Consider the following 23,750-nt stretch of genomic DNA (forward strand, 5'->3'; position numbering starts at 1 on the left):
AATTAATCCATTTTATCTTCTATTAATTACTACTCTCCCTTTTTTTTCTTTTCTTTTCTTTTACCCCTGCCTAATTTCATACATCCTAAACTAGGCTTAAATCCAAAGGATTTCAAAACTACTGCCCAAGCTCAAATGTTCAATTCTTTCAAACGACCAAATCAAATTATCCTAAATTGATTAATCAGCAATAAAACTTTTGTTTAATTGATTATGGTTATGATAAAATAAATAACACAGAAACTTACTTAATGACCGGCAAATTAACAATCATCAATAAGCAATTAAGAAATTAAACACCTAAAAATGCACATGCAAGTTTGATTATCTAACAAAATATCAAAGAACTAATGGACCAACAAGCATGAGGCAACGAAAAACTCCATAACAACAAACGTGAGCAAAAAATGGAGCATAGAGATATACATGTTGAACCAAATGGACCGGCTTCGAAAATGAGTTAAAACTTACATTAATTAGTTTCTCTTGACAAGAGCAATAGATCAATATTAGTTTTAAGCCAAACTGATTAGGAACCATTGAAGAAAATCAAAGAGGGATGAAACTAGGGTTTTGAGATTTCTCAGATCCGAAAATTAAAGAAACCTAGGTTGTTCTTGAAGAAAATTGAAAGGGGATATGGGATGGGGAGAGGACGAGGATTACGAGTATTAGTTTGGGGTCGATTGGGGTGGTACCACCGGCAAAGGGTTTTTAGGTGGCTAGGGTTCGATAGAGATATGAGAGGGAGTGAGGCAGGTGAAGAATGGGAGTGTCTCTAGGTTTTGAGGGGATGTTTGAGACAGTTTTAAGGGATTGGGTGGGTGAGTTCTGCACTGTCGGATCAAGGCAGATGAAGGGTAAGGATAAGAATTGACAAAACGATGTCGTTTGGCTAAAGGGGACCTGGACCGATTTTGGGAATGGACTGGGGCGGATTTTGGTGGAGTTTGGGCCTCACCATGAACTGGCCCATATGCATTATAAAGATCCAAATAAGCCTACTTCTTTCTTACTTTGATTTTAAAAATCTAGCCAAGTTAATTAAAATCCTAAATTAAATCCTAACTCAAATCTTATTTGTAAAATTAAATCTACTTACCTATTTTTCTAATAATTAACTAATAATGCATGTAAAGTTACCAATGTACTTTTGTTGTGATTTTCATGTATTAATTCTATAATTAATAAGTAATTAATTCCAAAAAATGCAATTAAACCTAAAATGATATGGAATGAAGATTTGAAGATTTTTATGATTTTTCTATAATTTTAAGATATTAAATATACACAAAAATGTAACTAAATGCAAACAAATAAATAGCAATTCCTAGAAATTCTACAAAAATCAAAAATAACTAGAAAACTATTTTTTGTGGATTTTGTAAGAGTATTCTTGTAGGGCAAAACTATATATATATATATATATATATATATATATATATATATATATATATATGCGGCTAAAAATATGTATTTCTACTATTTTAAAGTTATTATTTATTAGATTAAAAATAAAAAATAAAAACATAGAATAAGAAAATACTATCATAAACTGTGTTTTCTGATCATTATAATTTTTGTATGAGGAAACAAGTTATATGATTGTGGTGAAAAAAATAACAATTATATGATCAGCCCTAAATACTATCATGAGTAAAACACATTTACATTAGTATGAATTACGGGGATGTTACATACAACATACTACTCTATAGAGCATTTCTTACATATGTCAAATTGAATGGTGGTGAGCACACTTCTAAATTATTGCCGCAAATATAAATAAATAAATAAATTCTATACAGAATATTCTATACCTAATCCCCCAAAAAAAAGGGAAATTTCGTTGGAATTAAAATAATTAACATATTGCTTGGATTTCAAGAATATATATAGGATTTTCTTGATAGACTGCATTAGTTCGAGACTTTATTTATTGATAAGTGGCGATCTTGATTCGCGAAGTCTTCTTTCATTCACCAATAACCTTGCAAACCTGTCATCAAAAGAAATATACAAACACTTAATAAGTTAACTTGTTTTCATATTTTCAAATTAAGATAACTTCAAGTGATTGTATACATTAAGTTTAACTTAATTACGTACTGAGAGAACAAATTAAATTATATTATTCACAAAGGACAAGAGAGGACTTTTCTAACACCTTTTCTAGTTGTCCCTGTTTTTTATACACAAAGTTTACCATGCACATGTGGCCAATAAAAGCGTTATTTTGTTTTTATACTTTTGACATATTTCCTACTCTTAATTTATCAAAGTATTATCAATGTTTCAATACCTTTTAAGGGCTTCTTCATTAGTTCCTCCTTTAGGAATTGGTTCTGCCAAACCTGTCTCCAAATTTACCCTTGAAAGTGGCTTCTTTAGTAAATTTTGCCCTATTTCCACTAGCCTTTCCAAATTTTCCTTTGTGGCTATATCAACTGAGGCTTCTGTTCCATTCAGTTCATCCTCCTGTTAATTTCAATAATCAAGAAAATATTAATCAACCATTGTAATAAAGGGTAGCCTCGTGCACAAAATATTCCACGTTCACGCAGGGTTCGGAGAAGGGTCGCACTCCAAGGAGGTGTGATACAAGTATCAGTAGCTAATTCCACTGCTCGAACCTGTGACCTATAGGTCACACGGAGACAACTTAACCGTTGCTCCAAAGCTCCCCTTCCACTATAGACTATAGTAAAAAAACATAATTAAGAATAAAAATGACACTACATACTTGAATTCGAAGGTAATTATCATCACAGCGAAGAGCTTGGAAAACAACAGAATTATGGTAATCAACCAAATCAGCACTTGATTGGGTGAACACTTCGATTAGTGGTGTGGAACCTTTGTGAAATAACCAATCCACAATACCCCATTTGGCTGTCATTGATGCATTATATTTATGTTCCCATTTTGCAGATCCTGTCCCTATTGATATTACAAGGAAACGCCCGTAATCCATTGGTTTTATAGGGAAGAAATCTGGGTTGTCCTTCAATATTTCTTTGCTTACTTCTGATACTGCAATCAAAGCCTGCAGAAAACACATGCCAATATATAACATAGAATTTTTAAGTTTTTAGAAATAAAATTTATATATTTGGAAACTATATAAAAAGTAATATAAGTCACAATAATTAATAATTTATACTTCTTCTGTTCCAGTTTATGTGATTTCCTTTTTAGTCAGTTCCAAAAAAAGAATGATCTTTTTCTAGATAAGGAAAGAATTTAATTTGAAGTTCCAATCCTACCCTCAATGAGAAGTTTTTATAGCTACTTACTCCCGCATATTTAACACCACAAGTTTCAAAAGAAATATAACCACACAAATATTATGGCTTGTTTAGGACAAGTTTTAAAATTCTTCATTTCTTTCTTAAACTTTGTGCACAGTCAAATAAGTTCACATAAATTAAAATTGATGGAGTAACATTCAAAAGGCATATGAAAAGATTGTGGTCAAAGACAAACTCGTTTAACTCTCGATATTTAAACATCACCAATAAATAGGACGGAGAGAGTAGTAAAGTGTGTATATATACCGGATTATTTGCAGCAACACCACCATCAATGAGATGATGTTCTTTTACATTGCCTTTGCCATCCTCAACTTTGAAATAATGAGCAGGAAGATAAGTAGGAGCTGCTGATGTACTGATACAAATATCAGAGAGTTTTGCATCATAACATGCTGATCGTTTCGTCTGCATCCAAATAATCAAGATCCCATATTTGGTAAAAACTAAATAAAAAGTAAACATGTATCACGTACGTTTGCATCAAACCAAAATAGTTAATATGATTAAGTGATGAATTAAGACGAACTTAGACAGATATGTACCTCATAAGTGGAGAAGATGGTAGGCTGCAATTTCTTGATATCAAAAGTAGGAATGACAACGTTAGTAATCGTATTGCTAAGACGAGTATCTTTCAGCTTCTCCTTGACGACTTCATGCAGGTATTTTCCATCGTATTTTGGTCCTATTATAGCTTGCACCATGTTCCCAATTGGAGCAAACAAACCGCTACATATTTGTTAATTCATCAAAATTGTAAAATTCGGTTAGTTATCGTTAGCACAAAAAGAATGGAAACGTACAGTACCAGAGAGAAATTTATATAGTAATTGTATATATACCATTTCTTTTGTGGAAAGATCTTTGGACAATGCTCTAAGTAGAATGGGGTAATATCTTTGGCTGCATAAAGTGGACGATCATTTTCGTCAGGAGCAGTTAACATGGCCGTCACAAGACCACCAGTGCTCGTTCCAGCAATCACGTCAAAATAATCTGCAAGTCTCGCATCATTGCCGTCTAACTCCTGCAAATTTCATGCTATAAATTTTATTTCCCATGCATGCAAAAATTAAAAAGAGGAAATGGATTGATCATTATATCATACATATGTATGTAAAAGAAAATTGACCTGAAGTTGAGCTTCAAGAAAACTGAGAATGGTAGCTGGAATAATTCCTCGAATGCCACCTCCATCAATGCTAAGAACAGTGATTAAATCACCGTAAGTTGGAGGTTGGATTTGAGATGTTTTTCTCTCCATTTATGATAATTTAATCTTTTAAACTGATATTCTAATCAAAAGAGGGTAATAAAACTGATCTAGAAGGCTTGGACAATACTGTTGAACTTATGAAGTGTATGTAATGAGAATATTATTGAAGTAGTTTATGATATCTTTTGCAATGTATAAGGAAACATATTTATAGGCCTCGCTCTACATAGACTTGGTGACTTAAGGGTCAATGATTGACTTATCAAATGGAGAATGTACGTTTCTATGAAAAGTTAAAGAAAATTCTGGGAAATATGTAGCAATGAGGACTGAATATCGTGAAGCGAAAATTAAACACGCTAGAGAATTGGTATTATTCAATTAAATTGGACTTAGAACAAGACAAATAAACATTTGAATTTTCTTATACTGAAAATATTTCTTGTTCAGGCTTCAGCCAGGGGCGGATTTAGGGGGGCGCAAGGGTGTTCACCCGATAACCCTTCGCCGAAAAATTACACTGAATATATAAGGCAAAATCTATTTTTTTTATCTCTATATATTAAATTTTGAATACTCTTAACACAATCCAAAAGTGTAGTTTAGTGGTTATGTAGATTCAAAATCTACATAAGCAAGATATTAAAGCCGCCAGCGTAAAGTATTATTACTCGTACAAGTTTGTGTGTTTATGCATTGGACCACATCTTAAGTACTATGGACTTTCTAAGATTTGATTTGTCAAACTAGTGAATCTTTATTGTTTTCTTGGTTCAACCATTTGGTATCTAGAACTTAGTAACCGGATTCGCTGTATAGGGCATGTTAAGGGAAAGCGCTCGCAACTAAAAATTTCTCTACTCTCCAGGCTTGAACCCGGGACATTAATTCGCCAAAAAATCTTATGCATCCCGCTACATCCGTTGGTGCATGGTAACCTAAACTTGTGAGATTATTTGCCTTATTCTTAGTCTTAACTTCTTTATTTCAAGTGCTAATATTTCTTATCGTGAAAGAAATGAGATTAGATTGAGAGAATTAGGACCACTTTCTTAGATTTGATTTGTCAACCTACTGAAATTTGTTTCGTTTTATGGTTCAACTACAGTTAAACCTCTCTATAACAGCCTCATTTGTTCCGGATATTTTTAGATGTTATAACGAATTATTACTATAGAGAAACATATATTATAATAGAACATGAAATTTGGTTCCGAAAAAACTTGGTTTTTAGAGTAAAGTGTTATTATATAAGGATGTTGTTAGAGAACGGTCTGATTGTAGTTGGTATCCGGAGCCGAATGACCTGACTAATCTATATTCGCTATATAGGGCAAGCACTCCCTATCAAAAAATTATCTACTCCCACGGCTCGAACCACCGACCATTAATTAATGGCGATGAAATCTTATCCATCCCATTACCTCTATTGGTGGTAACCTTGTGAGATTATTCGCCTTATTCTTTATCTTATTATTTTAAGTGCCGATATTTCTTATCGTGAAAGCAATGAGTTTAAATTGAGAGAATTAGTCAAATTAAGTCGTCAAGAGCATATCTCTTGTTGCATAGGACGAGTATTACTAATCTCTTGTACTCCCTATCATTGAAGCTGAACTTTTCAAGCTTCTTTAATTTATTGGTTAAATGGGAAGTTTGGCATGAGTTTACTAATCAACGTCGAAAGAGATTTTCTCTACGAAAACACATAAAACACTGTCATCTTATACTCGATAATAATATTATTGCAAACACAATAATTTTCTAAGTAGAATAGTAAACGATGTACTTTTTAATATAATGTACCTCTATAATTTCCTCACTTAAATCACATGCATCAGAACTTCTGGTATTCTATTTCTTTATATCTCAAAGATTATTTATAACTAGAGTAATTTAATTTCAAACTATAAGGACGTCCTGGAATGTAATTCATATGTGTAGTGTAGTCAATTGTTGTACTTACCTCGTTGGCGACTGGTCTTTATATTAAGAAATTCATTAAATATCTATAAATATTTAACTGTGAACCCAATAATTATTGTGTATATAGATCAAAATCGTTGTAGAAACTCATAAAATTCAAATCTTGGATCTTTCTCTGTTTATATGATCGTCATACCATTTTCCATTAATGTAAATCATGACCCTATTGAGTAGTTTCTCTATATGACATGTTCTTGTCAATTTATGCTACTAGACATGCATTTGTTTCCGCAACCACTAACGTGTGTCAAAAGCAATAGCTAACCATAGGACATTCTCTCTTGTCTACAAATTTAGGTTATTTCATTAGACTTAATGAAAGATTAAGTCATGGACCTGGATTTATACAACCTATATCGGCCCTACCCACTTTCTCAGCACAATGGCTGAGATTGCATTATGAAATGGATAGGATGAAACGGCGGTTAAGTATTTGGGTAAAGTTACCATAGATATTTATTTGTACACTACATATTATGTTCTTATTGTTTTTTTTTTTAATTTTAATTTAAAAAAAGGGGAAACTAACTAGCTAGCCACAGGTTTCTAAAGAAAATGGCAAAAACTGGGTCTAATATTTATAAATACCTAAGTTTTCAGGTACTTCCATTTGGTAAAGAATACAACTTGTGTGTGTGATGCCTAATGTTGTTCTTCGATTTACAGTGTCAGGCTTAGGTCACGGCACAGAGGTCGTGTTATCCATTTATTTCATGTAATGAATTTATTATTCTCCTTTTAATTGGCTTGTAATAGCTTGATTGTTTATCTAAATACCTTAATAAACTGAAAATATTAAGGCAAAATGACATTGTATAGCGGCTCTCAAAATAACCACTGAAAAAATATACAAGTTATAGAGCATATATTATAACATAACATAAAAATTGGTTCCAAAAAAGTTCGGCTTTTATAGTGAAAAATATTGTTATATAGATATGCTGTTATAGAAAGGTCCAGAGAGGTCTGACTGTACTCATATTTTTTGTATATGTAATTTCATACATTTTTGTGGCTACCAAGTGTAAATAATTTCAGCCACAGGCCAAAAGCAATCTTTGCCCAAACATTAAAACCAACATAAACTTGGAAAAGTCATAACCCTACATTTTTTTATAAATGAATGTCTTCGTTTATTTGGTTTCTCATGCAGGATGTCTTGCCAATACGATCATAACTAAGTACTACTAATTAAATTCCCGGGGGGTTGGGGAGGGGGAGGGGGGAGTAGATAAATCATCATTTCTAAAAGTTACTTTTGGACAATTGAAGACATGCAGGAGCAGATCTCTTAGGAATCCTGCAAACAAATCACAGGTTGCCCGTTAAAGAACTATAATGGAGTGAGTTCTTCATACAAGGTATAGCACATCGAAATCATCAATTCGAAAGCTGAATTATGAGAAGAAGAAGTAAAAAGGGAATGTGGGGCAGAGGATCTTTTCACCCGCTAGAAAATCACAGTATTCATCGTCCATAAAATTCCAGTCGGAGGGAAACCATGTATACTAATACTCACCACCAATTATTTGCTTGTAACAGTGGGTTGAAAAATGTCCATATTTTGAAACTGAAGTGCACTTCCTGGGGCCGACTAAATTCGCATCTCAGACAAAACAGAGAAATGCGGGATAAAACTATGTCAATTTTACTGGAAGAAAATTATGCCGTTATCAATTCACAACATAACATGCAACGTTGAGCATCTAGAAAGATGAAGAGAAGCTGAACTGCACACCAGTCTTCCCTCGGTCATGCTCTTGCTGCTTCAGTATGTAGCAGTAATTAACCTGGTGATATAATCAGAAAGTCAAGCACTTGAGACAGAATAGTTCAAAGAATTTATGTCCAATATCATCCTGTAATTTCGACTCTTATCAACTACATTTATGCGTCTGAACATCTGATACCAAATTCAGATTAAGATAATTATCGAGCCATAGGTGTTGCCAAAGGCAAGAAACATAGACAACCGCCAAAATTTGTTGGGCTTATTGCTCAAAGCACATAGCATTTCTGAAGGAGCTTTAGTGGAGACAGGCCCAATTGAAGAGCAAATAAAAATCATATATATGTGATACAAGAAAAAAGATAAAACTTTTTTTTGCTTGGTAAAACCACCCACCCAACACAGAAGTGCACCACTTGCTTGTTCTCACTTTGCTCCCATTGGGGACTCAACCTCCAACCAAAGGTTAGGAGTGGAGAATCCTTACCAATAGGATACACCCCCCCCCCCACCCCACCCCCTGTCAATACAAGCAAAACACTATAAAACCAAAAAGCATTTATATGGATAATGGAATTGAAACACTATACAATTAAGTGAAATGTATGAAGTGATGAAAGGCCAATTTTGAAAACCATGTATAAATTTCGGATGCAAAAGTACCCTATTTGTTTCTTTTCAAATTTACAAAATAGTTTTCTTACACTAAATCCTAAATTTCTCTTTCCTAAAAGCTCACACATTCATTCTTTCAATTTACGATCTATGAATATCATGTCATGTCGCCCTCCTGGGTGCAGGCCTGTGAGTGACGAGACACACCTTAGTATATGCACTAAGGCGCCATCGAAGTGAGGTGAAACATCCAGCTTGCGCTACAACTAGTTTCAGGTTTTAAGTGCGCCTCAAGCTAGTTTTTAACAACACTTAGCAATAAATCCCAAAGCAGCATACACTTCAGTAGCTAATGCAAAGAAACTGAGCAAGCAAGCCCCCCCCCCCAAAACCCACCCCCAACTCCCCTTTTCCCAAACCCCCTGAGGAAAAAAGGAACATTTCTATGTGTTTTTTTAATAAGCGAAAGATCCCCGAGGGCCTATGGCGCACGGGAGCCCAGCCCTCTACCCTTCTCCACTTAAGTACCATGCTTTTGTCTACAGCATGGTTCGAACTTAAAAAAAGAAACATTTTCTTTCAATGTAATTTCTATTCTTATTTCCTAAGTCAACATAGCAAGCCATCATAGGCTCCACATGGCAGAAAGACTAGCCTAACCAAACTATTAATTCAATCTCTTCCCAACAGATTATTTGCTTCAACGGTTGAGGTGCATCACTGAGCAATTTCAAGAAAATTCTCTTGACAACATTCCTCTCCTAAACCCCCTCACTCCTCCAGAACCTCGCTCTCTGCCCCTCCTCTCCACCCGTCTTTTAACAGGATGACCAGTCCAAAGACACCATATTATTCATCAGGTGGTCAGAATTGAGTCTCACTTTTGTTCTTTACCCCCAGAAGTGGAAACTCCAGTGAATATCGGTGCAACAGTTAAAAAGACACGTAGCTTGTATGTGCATAATGGACAAGGGAACAAATTTTTACAGCGGAGGAGGAAAATCCACAAGCAGATCTTAACATGGATTACTTACCTCCATTCGGAAGAGCTTGGTCGGTACAATGACACCAAATCCAGCTGAAGCTCGGAATGATTCTTGGAATTTCTGTAAAGACAAATCTTTATAGGCATTTTCTGTTAATTTGTTCAGGCTTCCGGTACAAGCAAAAGCATGGCCATGAATCCCAGCTTCTCTCAATACCCGCAATGGTAGATCAAAAGAAAGGTCCGCAAAAGCAGTAACAGCGAGATCTCCTCCCACAAAATCCATTGCAGAAGCTGCATCATAGCTCTCATCACTGGAATTCTCTACAACTTGCCTTCTAGGTTCAGCAGGTCCCAATCCCCTGGTCTTGAAGCCCAATAAAGATGATGGCCCCCCAAGTGCACAAACTGGAGAAGAATTACCACCCAGAAAAAATTTCTCAGGTAAAAAGGTAGGCAGACTTAAGAACCCACTTCCCCATGGGACAGTTACACCAGCAGAAATTCCAATGTTGAGAGCGGCATTATAAAATCCCAGAGGTAAAGCATAGCGGAAGTCCAACTCCTGTTCAGAGATCCATAAGTTTTGTTATACAGTGGATCTGATAGTTCAGAAGCATACATAGGTTCAGAGTAAGACTGTCATAATGGTGGGAAATATATGATTGATAGATACCAGGCAAGATGGCCATGACGAGTTACAAAACTATTCTACTGCCACTAGCAGTCGATCTAAATGACAGTGAGATATAGATTACAACTGAAACAACAAAACAGAATGGGTAGAAGGAAAACTGCAGTTAAATCTAACTGTTCAACATCAAAACAAACCTAGATATCACACTAGTAACAGACATTATTTAAGAAAAACTTAAAGAGGTTTCAGTCACACAGACGGAAAATCTATTTGAGAAAAAAAATAACAGACAATGAACTGTACGAACCTGACGGAGAAAGCGTAACCCCCGGTGATCTGGTAGGAGGCCACCAATTTGAGAAGATGAAAGAAAGGCAAATCCTCGGGTTGGTCTCAGAGGAGAGTTTCTCCTATCAATTTTAAATGTATACTTTAGAGCTGAAATTAAACTATGTCCAAGCTGTCTCCTCACTGCTCTCGATGACATTTGTGATGGGTCAATCAAGGCTCGCCAAGAGAGACTGTATGTCAAATCATGGCTTCTAGATGACAGTAGGCCAAGAGAAATTCCCAAAGCTCGTTCTTTGTAAGAGGAGAACTTCAGCCAATCTTGAGAAAGAAGAGATAATCGAGCTGTCACAGGGGTGATCAATCTTTTGAATCTGGGCAGAGACACACCAGCACTAACCTCTGAAGTGAGGTCCCAGCCATAAGCCAAAGACCCATCCCATATATCCCCATAACCTAACAAGTTTTTCAGCTTCAATGAACCTTCAAGCGACCAAGCTCTAGCCTACAGAAGCAAATTGAAGTTTTAATCAAAATCCAAGAGAAAAAACAGCAACTGAAGAAAGCATGCTGCTTCTATAATTCCAAAGCATGTTCACACACCATGTGAGAGAACCCAATATATTGTCACCAATAGCAAGATCACAGAACAGATTTTAGTTACACATGCAAACTGAAGTGGAAAAAACATAACAGCTTGAGTCTTTTCTCTCATCTTTCTCTATAGTATCAAACTTTGGTTATTGACTCTCTTCTTTAAATATTAGGTCTTTGGCAACTATCCCGAGAAACTCTTATTCTCTTTTTATCCTTCATAGTATCAGGGTTTGCTATTGAGGCCCTTGTCTCAATTTGAATTTCCAGTCAAAGTTCTAAAAGGTCTTCCCTTATTTTACTTCACGAAATTATAATATTTGCAATGAGTCCCTCCTCTAAATGTTGATTCCTACTCTGAGTTTCAACAACTTTTCCAATTACTCTTTAACCTCATTCTAGCAATGTTAATGAAGCCCTAGAGATTTATAACAGATACTTCTCTCTGAAAATTGAGAAATAGACCCTTTCATATGTGGGATAAGAAGCACATTCTTTCATTGTGCAGTTACCGCCAAATTTCTGAAAGAAAGAATTCCAGCACCACTTTTCTTATTTTTGATGAAGTAACACCGCTTTTCTTTTTGGTGATTGCAAACTATTTCGGAGAGACTATTTCAACAATAATATGCATATGTTGTTCCTTTTATCATTCTTATCAAAAAATAATTGCTCCTTTAATCAATAACTTTTCCCGACATAGTTTACTTTCCTGCTTTCATACGTTTCTTTTCTGAGACAGACTTTCCTGCTTTAACATACAAACTAAAGCTGCTCATTATTTTGACTTGATCAAGGGATTTAAAATAGTTATAAGCTAGAATGCTCTAGATTCATCGTATGTTTAGGTTAGTAGTGTGGAATATTTATCAAATTCTGTGATGCTTATGAATCTCGGTATTTAGGGCGTTAAAGGGGATGAGAAGAGTACAAAAAAGAGAGGAAAATGGAAGACAAAAGCTTCAAGAACCAATCCAAGACAAGTTCTCTTCTTCTTTTTCTTTTTTCTTTTTTCACAATCCCGTTAAGACTATTAAGGGAACAGTATCATTAATATCTATGGTCTACAAATACCATTGGATGATGAAATTAAACTAAATTCGGAAGATACTATACCTTCATTCACAGAATTCAAATGACCAACAAAATTTATATTTACTTTTTTGACAGGTAATGACCAACAGAACTTTATTAGTTCTTGAGAGAGATCTGCGGGGACATATAACTAGATAGAGCAACGCTTTCGACCAAACACATGGAGAAATAGTTGTGGCATCCGAAAATGCATAAGTGGAAGGCTGTCTAGAGGCTCATCTAACTTATGATCCAGTTTTAACCAATACTTATTTTAAAAGAAGGAATCACAGTTGATAATATTTGAAAGTACACGCAAGAAATAGGCTAATTCCACGGCCTTTTGTTCAATTTCTCATGGACTCAAATTCTCATCAGTACGAGTCAAGGGAATGGACCTCTGCCCTTGGATATCCATATAAAGAACACACGAGAAACAAGCAATAAGACGTATAATAATTGCAAAATCATACCAAAGAAGCCATAGCCACCTGATGGTCCTAGAGGCTGGATGTGAAGCTAAAGAGTTAGAAGAGCTACGAGGAGCCAAAAATTTGGTGAGAGAAGCTAAAATGCATAAACCAGAAGTGACAACCTAATGAAGGAAGGAGGATGATATTTAGAAGCCAATACTGACATCCTTCGGAAAGAAATGATAGGTTGCATTAGAAAAAGTAGCAAATGGAGTTCTGGGTATATCTAAACGCCTAGGACTTCAACCATAAGAATCATGATAAAGGAGTAAGGAGGTGCAAAGAGCTATTAAAGCAAAATGAGAGAATATGAAGTTACCAACAGCAGATTAGGAGCTTGAAGAGTATAAGATGGGCAAAGAAAGAAGCTAAGGAGGTGACAGGCAAAGCTGGGAAATGCCTTGGATGACATGTACCAAAACTTAGGAACATATAAAATGGAGAAAGAAATATACAAGTCATTTTATTCAAAGGAAAAGGGGTAACGATCTGAACCTAGTTAACTGTAATAAAAATCCAGCTAAGTTTTGATCAAAGATAGGGCGATCAAGATAGAATTGAGACATAAATCATGAGAATAATTTTGCAAATCTTCATACATCCATGACAGACAAAACTTAGCTGACTATAAGAAATAGGACAATTCAAGTAAAGCTGCCACGACAACAAGAAAGAACACCAGATGGCCGAAATTAGAGGAAAAGGAGGAAATGGAAATTGTCTGATCCAACAAATCAATTATTGCGTGGAGGACAAGTCCATACTACGAGGAGAAAATTTTGCCATGTATAATATCAAAGGGGGACATGGATATCATGTTCACACTCATGGTAAAAAGTGATTGGAACTTGGGAACATGCCAACAATGCTGTATAATAGATTTTAATATAGAAAGATGAGGACCTAGGATTTGAAGTTTAAGGGTTCCTACAACGACCTCAAGTTACTATACGAAAATAACAAGGTTTATAGTCAAATATTTATAGATATTTAGTGAATTTCTTAATACATACACAGGGCCTGCAAAAACTACTGGATCCAGTGAACCTACAGGTTACACTGTAGATACACAAAGATGTCCAAGTCCACGAATAAAGCCGTCACTTTCCTAGGCTGTTCAACTGGCTGTCATTCCAAGCTTAAAACAGATGAAACTAGGAACTGACATATCTAAGTTATTAGAGTATAGTGGTTGAATAAGGGACAAATATTGAACATGCACATCAGCACACGAGCACATTTTTCTGAGTCATTCATAGTAGTGCAGCCAATTAAATGTTTTAATTGTAAAGTGTCACATGTTCCTCATTCACACATCAATCAATCGTTCATAGTTTGAGTTAATTTAAACGTATAATCAAACATAACACATCAAACTCAGATAAACAGAGTTAATTGATAAAATACCTCAGGCTTGGAAAAAACTCCAACACTTCCAGTAAGTGGATTTTCACTTTCCACAACCTCAACAACCACATTAGTAGTCCCAGGCAGCTCCGGTGGGCCGGAATCAAGAGTAATATTAACGGAATCGAAGATATCAAGCTGTTGAAGTCTCGCATTAGCAATACTAGCCGCCTTAAGCAACTCCTGAACAGTAGTGGCATTTTTTAGGGCTTCTACCTCAACTTCGATGAGTGATTCCTTAGTCTTAGTATTGCCTTTAATAATCACATCGTGGACTCGTAAAGGCACTCGCTCTGAAGATAGCCGCCGGAATAAACTCTCCATTTTAACCCTATCGGAACGCATTCGAGATTCTTCGGTAACTGGCTTTGGCTGTTCTTCTTCTTCTTCATCTTCGTCTTCTTCCTCGATTTCTTCGTAATCGACGTCTTCGTCGGGTTCGGTCTCGTCGTCGTCGTCGTCGATCGGCCGTCGGCGATTTTCTTCGGGTGAGGAAGCCATAGATGATGAGAGTTAAAAGAGGGTTGCAAAGGGTAGGCGGGTTTATAAAAAATATAGAAGAAAAGACTTGGATAAAAAGGCCAAGAAAAAAAAATAATAAGGGGCAAAGGAAAACGGCGCTGGGTGGTGGCTTACTAGTGAACTGCCGCTGCTGCGTTTTCACCGCAGATGGGTTCTGTGTGAGCTTTTCGGGTTTTACACCTATGATGTATATGTTCTTTTTTATAATTTGCACCTAATTCTGTTCATATTAGTAATTTATAGTGGTTGAAATATGGTTAAAAAAAACAGTTATCTCATAATGGATGAATTTTTTAAAAATGGATCAAATATGGATAAAACTATATTATCTACTTAGAAAATGGATAACCAATAGATAACTAATGGGTTTAACTTTTACATTTGTAAAGACTCAAATAAATGAAAGTTTGGAAGACTAATAATTCTCCCAAAAGTGATCATATTCAAGAAGTCATGGATAATATGAATATCCATATTATTCGTCGGTTAACCTATTTTTATCCGTATTAAATATGGATTGGGTCGAATACTTTATCGATTTTTTACAGACATTTTTTCAACCCGCTCATATCCAACCCGACCCGCCCGTTTGCTGCCCCCAGTAATTTGGAGAAATTCAAAAATAGCCAGTTTTATAACTGGTCGTTCAAAAATAGCTCAATTTCAAAAGTAATTGAAATTTAGCCACTTTTCATGTAAAGATAAATCTGAGCGAAAACACTGTTCAAAACCCGAAAAATAGACTAGTATATTATGCGGGAATTCCAGCATAAGTATACTTAAACTCCAGCATATTATACTAGAGTTCCAGGATAAATATGATGGAGTTCCAGCATAAGTACACTAAAACTCCAGCATAATATACTGGAGTTCCAGCAAGTATACCGGTCCAGCATAATATATTGGTGTTTGGAGCATCGGTGCTCCAGTCTCCAATATATTATACTGGAGCCAGTAAAGTATATCGGTCCAGCATAATATGCTCGAGTTCATACACAGGTGCATCGAAATGCAGTATATTATGCTGGACCGGTCTCTGTTGCAGCAAAATAGTGGCTATTTTTCATTGACTAGGTAAGCGCTGGCTATTTTTGAATGATCGATCCGAAAACTGGCTATACCGTGTTATTTTTACCAGTAATTTGCATTCTAATTTCTTACAAATAATAAAATCACTCTCTTTTAACTTTTCCCTGAGAGCAGAAAAAAATACAACCCACATCTTAACCTTTCATGATCAATCGTTCGACTCAAATAAACTTTTCTTTGACGAGAAGAGTGTATGTGTCAAAATCTGGTCTAAATATATTCGGCACGAAGAGGTATTATTAGAAGTAATTTGGCCGAGGTCGATTAATGACTAATGGAACTCATCGCCGAGCAGTCGATCATGGCCGAGGTCAAATGTCAAGAGCAACAGTAACGGCTAGTTTTGTAATAGGGTCTTTAGGAGAATATTCCATTGAATATTCTCTGTACTTGTACTTTTAAGGTTGATGAGGGGTATGTCTCATATAAATAGAAAGAGAGATAAGGTGAAAGGCATGTAATATTTTCTGATAAGAACTCTCTTGAAAGCAGACTTTCTAGATAAATACAAACACCACATTTTTAAAGAGATTCGATTTGTTAATTATTCTATACTCTTTCCATCAGATCCGAGAAAGTCTCAAATATTCTCATAGTTGTTTGTCACTCATCACTGTCAGAAAGAAGAATCATCCACCTCATTCAATATTGGGTGAATCATTCTCCTTATTTACATTTAGTGTCGTTTATTGTTATTTAATGCTTTTAATTCTCATCCCATTATCGACCTTGAAACATTAAATACATGTTACATTAAATATGTTCTGACACTATTCTACATCACCCACGTAGGCCGATTTTAGATCTGAAGTTATTATCTTTAACTAGGATTAACCCCTTATAAATAAATTAATTAGTTTAACTAAAGGCTCATATTTTTTTATCAAATAATTTGGTGTCGTCTGTGGGGATTTCCTAGATAAAATTTTAGTTTCTTCTAGATCGATAACCAGCAAAAAAAAATGCAAAACCTTTTACTCTCTTGTGTACACAGATCTAACATGGCAGGTAATGGAGAAGAAAAGATTAAGGCGGTAGCCGATCTCACCGCCAACCTCTTAAACACCATCAACGAGATCTCTGAAATAGAGGGTGAGGATATAACACCAAATACCTCTCCCAAGCGAAGTGGCTCACCCCTTCCTCATGGTAGCATCACAACATCCCACGGTAAAGGAGCTTCTACGTCCACAACGGAAGAGGCACCATCAGGGTAAAGAAGCTGCTCGAAGCTTGGCTGACAAACACATTGACAAGCATCCTCGACAAACCCACCCAAAAGGCGATCAAAGAGAGCTCAAGAACTTGCGTTGCACCAATAGCAGTCGAGCAACATGGCCCTCCTCCTCCCGCAGTAGGTATCATTCACAATGTTAATAATGCAGGTGACGATACCCTCACAGTCATTTTAAGGAAGATGGAAGAGATGGAAAACGAAAACAAGATGATCTGAGACCAAATGAAAGAGCATCAAGAAAAGGTAGACAAAATACCGGGCGCCCCAAAACTCTTACCAAAAAGAGATGTCTGTCGGTCTGTCGAGCAACCGTACAGTGACGACACCGCACCATATTCCATACCTAAAACCTTTAAAATGTCGTCGTACCTGAAAATATACGAGGGTACGACAAACCCTGAGGATCATGTGACTCATTATGTCACCGCAGTAAAAGGCAACAACCTCGCCAAACAGCAAGTATCCTCCATCTTATTGAATGATTTTAGCGAAACCCTCACCGGGGGCACATTAACTTGGTATTCACAACTGCCTGCGCGCTCCATTGAAACATTCGAAGAGATGGCCGACAAACTCGTAACGGCCCATGCCAGAGTTAAGAAGGCAGAGGCAAGAGTGAATGATATATTTGCCGTAAAACAATCACCTGGAGAAGGACTAAGAGACTTCCTCACTCGATTCAATCGTGTAAGGATGACCTTACCGAATGTATCGGAAGAAATATTTATGGCAGCTTTCCAAAATAGGTTGAACAAAAGCGGCTCAAAGGCGACCAGAAAATTTCTGAGTCGGCTCACGAAGCATCCCCCCGACCACTTGGGATGAAATACACAACGCCTATTGTGCCGAGGTCCGAGCTGACGAAGACGACCTAAATGGACTGACCTAACGGTTAACCTCAGTACAAGCCGAGTCCATAAAAGACACGAGAAACGACAATAGAAGGGATCAAGAATGTCCACGATACAACTGAGAAAGACATCAACCATATGTCAGAGGCGTCATCATGCCGTCTTCCTGCCACGACGAAGGCCCATCCAGGACAAGAACAGGGACTCACTGAAGCGAGAAAGGTATGTCTCCCTTACTATCTGCTCACAATATTTGTGTTTCACCCTCAGAAATAGTCTACGCATTGGAGAAGCTCGGCCCAAAAGTGAAGTGGCCCCAGAAGATGAGGTCCGACCCGAACACCAGGAAGTCAAACTCCCTATGGGAATTCTACCAGGAACGAGGTCATAAAATCGAGGACTACATCGCTCTAAGACAAGAGGTTGTGAACATGCTTCACCAAGGGCACTTGAAAGAGCTGTTGAGCGACTAAGGAAGGGCTAACTTCGCTCGAGGATGTGAACAGCACCAGGGCTTACCAAAATCGCCTTCTCCAACTCGAACCATTCAAATGATCATCGGAGGGGGCGATGACGCATCGATCAACAACATAAAATTCACACCACACAAAAACTCAAACGGTCGATCACTCATGAACTGTACGATGAACTCGAAGAAAGTATCATCTTTGATAAGTCAGATACACACAGTTTGGTTTTTCCTCACTATGATGCTCTTGTTATCACTTTATGCATATTAGATACAAATGTGAGACGTATTGTCACACCTCCTTTTTCCGCCCCGCGAGAGTACAGGAATGGAGTTTTTTCCAATTAAAGGACAATCGAAACGGGATTTGTTTATTTATTTCAGAGTCGCCACTTAGGAGATTTATGGTGTCCCAAGTCATCGGTTGAATCCCGAATCGAGGAAAGAATGACTCTGTTTAACAGTCCGCGAATGGTTTTCACCGATAGGACTCTCTTATTTTGCTTCTCTCAGCTTACGTCGCCTTATGGTGCCTGTGAAGGTTTTCACCGATAAGACTCTCTCATTTTGCTTCTCTCAGCTGGGGATTGGAGTGTTGCCGGTAAGATCCTCTCTGCTGCGAATTCTTATGGCTATCAATTCTTTCAGCTCATGATCCTTATTTAGTCGGGGACCAGCGTGTTATTCTCGGCTTTCATTTGCCTGTCTTGGTACCCCTCGGATACTGATCGGGAGGTCTTTTTTGGATATCAATATGGGTTTTAGAAGAAAAGGATATAAAATTCAAAATAACTTTGATGGGTAAAATATTACAACTCTTGGAATCAAACTTTTTTTTTCAAAATTTAAAAACATAACTTCTGCCCCAGTTTTCTTGCTTGGGGAATTTTTTCGATTTTTGTTACATTATGACCGAGCCGTGAGGCGCCTACGTATCCTCTTTGAGGAATCAGGTCGAACGTAGTTCACTTGACTCCTTTGTTTTTCTTGCGACCTTCACCTTTTTTCTTGTTTTTGTTATTATTTTCCTTCTTTTCTTTTTTTTTTTTTTTATTTTTCATTAATGATTCAAAGAGAGGGGTATAAAAGGATAAGTAAGGCTCAAAGGGGTAAAGCAAAGGTTAAAAATGTTTGGATAGAAGAAAGAATTGCCTCCGTCATTTCATTATCCGATAAGCACTAATTACAAACAAACAAATAAACTATAAAAGAAATTACACATAATATCTTTTGACTGTATCAGAATTAATAGTCATGTCGACGCATCTTCCTTCGACATCTGTCAGACGTAAAGCGTCGTTGGATAATACTCTGGTCACAATATACGGCCCTTGCCAATTCGGGGCGAACTTGCCTTTTGCCTCGATCTGATGTGGGAGGATCCGTTTCAATACTTGCTGCCCTTCTTCAAATTTCCTAGGGCGCACCTTCTTATTGTATGCTCTTTCCATTCTCTTCTGATATAACTGGCCATGGCATACTGCTGCCAATCGTTTTTCATCAATTAAACTCAACTGCTCCAGTCGGGCTTTGACCCATTCATCATCATCAATCCCGGCCTCATCGACAATCCGAAGGGATGGAATCTCAACTTCTGCTGGTATCACTGCTTCAGTTCCGTATACCAACGAATAAGGAGTTGCACCTACTGATGTACGAACAGTAGTGCGATAACCCAACAATGCAAACGGTAACTTTTCATGCCACTGTCTGGACCCTTCTACCATCTTCCTCAAAATCTTTTTATGTTTTTGTTGGCTGCCTCAACTGCACCATTCGCCTTGGGACGATACGGGGTGGAATTATGATGTGTAATCTTGAACTGTTGACATACTTCTTTCATTAAATTGCTGTTAAGATTAGTACCGTTGTCCGTGATGATCACTTTCGAGATCCCAAATCTGCAGATGATGTGGGAATGAACAAAATCCACCACCGCTTTTTTGGTCACTGACTTGAAAGTCTTGGCCTCCACCCATTTGGTGAAATAATCGATGGTTACCAGAATGAACCTGTGACCGTTTGAAGCTGCCGGCTCAATGGGTCCAATGACATCCATGCCCCACGCAACAAATGGCCATGGCGCTGATATTGTATGCAATTCTGTTGGTGGAGAATGAATCAAATCTCCGTGTATCTGACACTGATGGCATTTTCGCACGAAACTGATACAATCATGCTCCATGGTGAGCCAATAATACCCTGCTCGAAGGATCTTCTTTGCTAATACATATCCGCTCATATGGGGCCCACAGACTCCAGCATGTACCTCTGTCATAACTGTCGTGGCTTGACTGGCGTCTATACATCTCAGCAATCCCAAATCCGGGGTTCTTTTGTACAACACTCCTCCACTGAGGAAGAATCCATTTGACAATCGCCGGATGGCTCTTTTGTAGTGTTGAGTCGGAAAAATAATTTGGCAAAGTTTGGGTTCTTCCCAAGCCAGTTCCGCGTCTCTCTAGATCTTTCGTTAGAGCAGGTGTCACAAGGTCGTCAGTCCCGAAAATTCGTGGACCGTTGATTGGGCTAGATGGAGATTTGGATGAGGGCTTAGAAAGACAAAAGTGCGGTGCCAGTACAAAATGAGGATTTTTATTTTCTAAAAATGCATACGATCCACATGGCCGATATGAAAGCCCAAGCATTGCCCCACTACAAAAGCTCTCTCCTGGAACATCTAAACCGATTTTATCAATATTCTTATTATTATTTTATACAAGAATTACAACGTCGTGAAAACGCATCTCGAACCACGTCACAACTAGTGTACACGTGATTTGTTGACGCATTTTGACTCCGTCAAGATCGGGATTTGGGTTACATAAATGCACACCCATATTTAAGAAAATAACCTTATTAAATATGTGTAAGCACGTAATTTTTGCCCTATGAAAGAATTACTCCCAAAAAATTCAAAATAAAATAATTTTCCTTTTTGTGTGCAATTTTTGTATTTTTGTGGTATTTTTGTATAATTATTTGTATTTTTGTCTGTGCATGTTTATTTGTTTAAATTAATAAAAATATAAAATACGTCGCATTTGCATGTAGGATTTAATTCTACAATTGTTAGTAATTAAGTTTGTGTTACAAAAAATTAAAAATTACAAAAATAGGCATCTTTTGCATTTTTAGCATTTAATGTCCAAATGTATAATTTTATGCTTAATTATTACTTAATTGTGCGTTAATTGTTATTGGGAGTTAATTTGCGCTTTTATAACTTAATAATAATTTAAGGATTTTTAGAATTTAGTTTTAGAAAAAATAAAAGAAGAAAAGAAAGCAGAATATAAAGAAAATCGGAATTGGGCTCTTCTTCAAATTCAAGCCACAAGCCCAAAAAATACCCAACCTTCCCCATGACCCGGTCCATTTTGAACCGGGTCGACCCGGTCCATAACCCAAATACCCAACACCCCCTATCTTATATTTGACAAAAACAAAAAACAAGGACAAACCCTAAAAACCACCTACCCGCCCCCTTCTTCGTCTTCTCCCTTCGTCCCAAATGACCCCAACGTGAGCAGCAACCATGGCTGCCTCCCCCCCCTCACGTCACCTTCACACACACGCTCACCCTTCACACCTCCATCACCTTCGACATACCACCACGAAGCCCGTTTTCTCCATGTCGAGCTCGAAGCTCGTTCATGGCAGCCATTTCCTCCACGTCCAAATGAGCTCCAGCCATGTCCGCCTAGCTCCACCGCTTTTGCCTCTTCTGTGTCACCATCCAAACGCGCTGCTGCTTCATCTTCTTCGTCAAGCTCGAGCTTGAGCTCGACACCCATGGCTGCTGCTGCATCTTCATCATCAACCCGTCGCCATGACTGCATGGCTAGCCCCTCGTGGCTTCATCGTCTTCATGGCCAAGCTGCTCCTGCTTCTGCTTCCTGCTGCTTCTGCTATGATCCAGCCAAGACGTCGAGCAGTTTCTCCCAACCAAATGCCCTCCTGTGTCGTCGCGACTACTCCCAAAACAAAGATCCTTCTGTTGCTTCCGCTATGTCCAACCATGTCCATCTCGTCGAACACTGCTGCTTTCTTCTTCGACTTCTCCATCACAGTAGCTCGTCGCTGCTTCACTTTGGTCGGGGTTTGTCGAAACAGTCCATACACAGTTCGAGTTCATCGTTGGTCAGTCGTTGTTCGTTGTTTCGATCCGGTTAGTAGGTTTTGAGTTTCACTTTTTGTCCGTATTTTGTTTTGATATTCTCGAATCTAAAATCGGTAAATGTTTGATTTTTGTTTTGTTCGTGTTCATTGTTTTGTTAATTTTTCAGTTTGTTCATGTCAAATTGTTAGTTTTAATGTCGTTAGATTCAAATTGAAGTTTAATTAATTATTTCTTCAGTTTGTTTCATGTGTTGTTATGTATTTTTTCAGAAATGGTTAATGTTGGTTAAATCATTTGAATCCTTGTTGTTTAAAATATATTTAATTCATGTTCATCTTTGTTTGAAGTTAGTTTGTAACCCCAGTGATTTAATGTGAGTTTTTTTGTGTTTGGTTTTTGATTTGTTGATTTAGTTTGAATCATGTATTTTGTTGATTGATATTGTTGTCTCTTTGCTCATTCATTTTTGGTCTAAGTTAACCAGGATTAGTTCCCAATATGGTTAACTTATTCCCATTAATTTGAAGTTGTATGATTCAATGTGTTCATGAGATTTGTTGTTGAAATTTGTTTAGAAATTGGTCATATTTACTGTATTTTGGTTGAGATTGATTATGTGATTGGTTATAGTTGATGGGGGTAGTTTGGTAATTTGCAGTACGTTCAGGGGTAAAATGGTAATTTCAGTAAGGTTAGAGGGGTATTTTTGGAATTAAAATTCTGAACAATTATTTATTTTGAGTGCTCTGTCAATTAGGATTAAAATAATATTAAAATAATCAATAATGGGGGGACAAGATATAATGGGGGGGGGGAATAATGTATTTGTTTAATTTAAGCATGGGGACAAGATATAATGGGGTATTTGTTTAATGTAGTGGGGGACAAAACATTAGGTAGTGAGATTAAAAGGGGGATGAGTGGGAATATAGTGGATTTTATGTTTAAAAATGCTGAAAGATGGTAATAAAAAGGAGACTTGATCAGATTTTCAGAAAAAAGAGAAAGGAGAGAGAAAGAAAAGAGAAGAGAAAGAGAGAGAGATAGAGAAAAAAAAAGCTGGATATTAAAGAGAGAGAAAAATTTCGAAAATACTACGACTCCAAAAATAAAAAGAAAAACATTCTGGAAATTCAAAAGA

At 37.0% G+C, this 23,750-nt stretch overlaps 2 protein-coding genes across 3 annotated transcripts; both read right to left on the reverse strand.

Moving 5' to 3' along the window:
* Positions 1 to 1,653: 1,653 nt before the first annotated feature.
* Positions 1,654 to 4,710, reverse strand: LOC104246878 (patatin-like protein 2). The gene is made up of 7 exons (XM_009802775.2): positions 4,447 to 4,710; positions 4,157 to 4,341; positions 3,857 to 4,043; positions 3,558 to 3,719; positions 2,744 to 3,046; positions 2,303 to 2,478; positions 1,654 to 1,999 (listed from the first exon to the last, which is right to left on the reverse strand). Exons 1-7 carry the CDS (start codon positions 4,576 to 4,578, stop codon positions 1,933 to 1,935), a joined length of 1,212 nt encoding a protein of 403 aa, XP_009801077.1. The 5' UTR covers positions 4,579 to 4,710; the 3' UTR covers positions 1,654 to 1,932.
* Positions 4,711 to 7,609: 2,899 nt separating this feature from the next.
* Positions 7,610 to 15,020, reverse strand: LOC104246866 (uncharacterized). 2 transcript variants are annotated; one of them, XR_716086.2, is made up of 5 exons: positions 14,319 to 15,020; positions 10,790 to 11,275; positions 9,895 to 10,410; positions 8,036 to 8,306; positions 7,610 to 7,816 (listed from the first exon to the last, which is right to left on the reverse strand). XR_716086.2 is itself a non-coding variant. In XM_009802763.2 (4 exons), the coding sequence occupies exons 1-4, from the start codon at positions 14,817 to 14,819 to the stop codon at positions 8,223 to 8,225; spliced, it is 1,587 nt and encodes a 528-aa protein (XP_009801065.1). In that variant the 5' UTR covers positions 14,820 to 15,020; the 3' UTR covers positions 7,818 to 8,222. The 2 variants fall into 2 exon arrangements, 1 of the variants encoding a protein (XP_009801065.1); XM_009802763.2 differs by lacking the exon at positions 7,610 to 7,816 and having other exon boundaries at positions 7,818 to 8,306.
* Between the last annotated feature and the right edge of the window lie 8,730 nt (positions 15,021 to 23,750).

This window comes from Nicotiana sylvestris, chromosome 4, assembly GCF_000393655.2.
Source record: "Nicotiana sylvestris chromosome 4, ASM39365v2, whole genome shotgun sequence".
Classification (NCBI taxonomy): Eukaryota; Viridiplantae; Streptophyta; class Magnoliopsida; order Solanales; family Solanaceae; genus Nicotiana; species Nicotiana sylvestris.

What these genes read in the sequence shown, in the direction of transcription:
- LOC104246878 (XM_009802775.2), bottom strand. Translation starts at nt 4,578, where the DNA reads ATGGAGAGAAAAACATCTCAAATCCAACCTCCAACTTACGGTGATTTA. An exon ending in TTCTTGAAGCTCAACTTCAG is followed by an intron (nt 4,342 to 4,446) that starts GTCAATTTTCTT and finishes TGAAATTTGCAG; the next exon opens with GAGTTAGACGGCAATGATGC. An exon ending in GTGTTGCTGCAAATAATCCG is followed by an intron (nt 3,047 to 3,557) that starts GTATATATACAC and finishes TGTTTTCTGCAG; the next exon opens with GCTTTGATTGCAGTATCAGA.
- LOC104246866 (XM_009802763.2), bottom strand. Translation starts at nt 14,819, where the DNA reads ATGGCTTCCTCACCCGAAGAAAATCGCCGACGGCCGATCGACGACGAC. An exon ending in GAGTTTTTTCCAAGCCTGAG is followed by an intron (nt 11,276 to 14,318) that starts GTATTTTATCAA and finishes TTGCTTCTGTAG; the next exon opens with GCTAGAGCTTGGTCGCTTGA. An exon ending in GGTTACGCTTTCTCCGTCAG is followed by an intron (nt 10,411 to 10,789) that starts GTTCGTACAGTT and finishes ATCTCTGAACAG; the next exon opens with GAGTTGGACTTCCGCTATGC.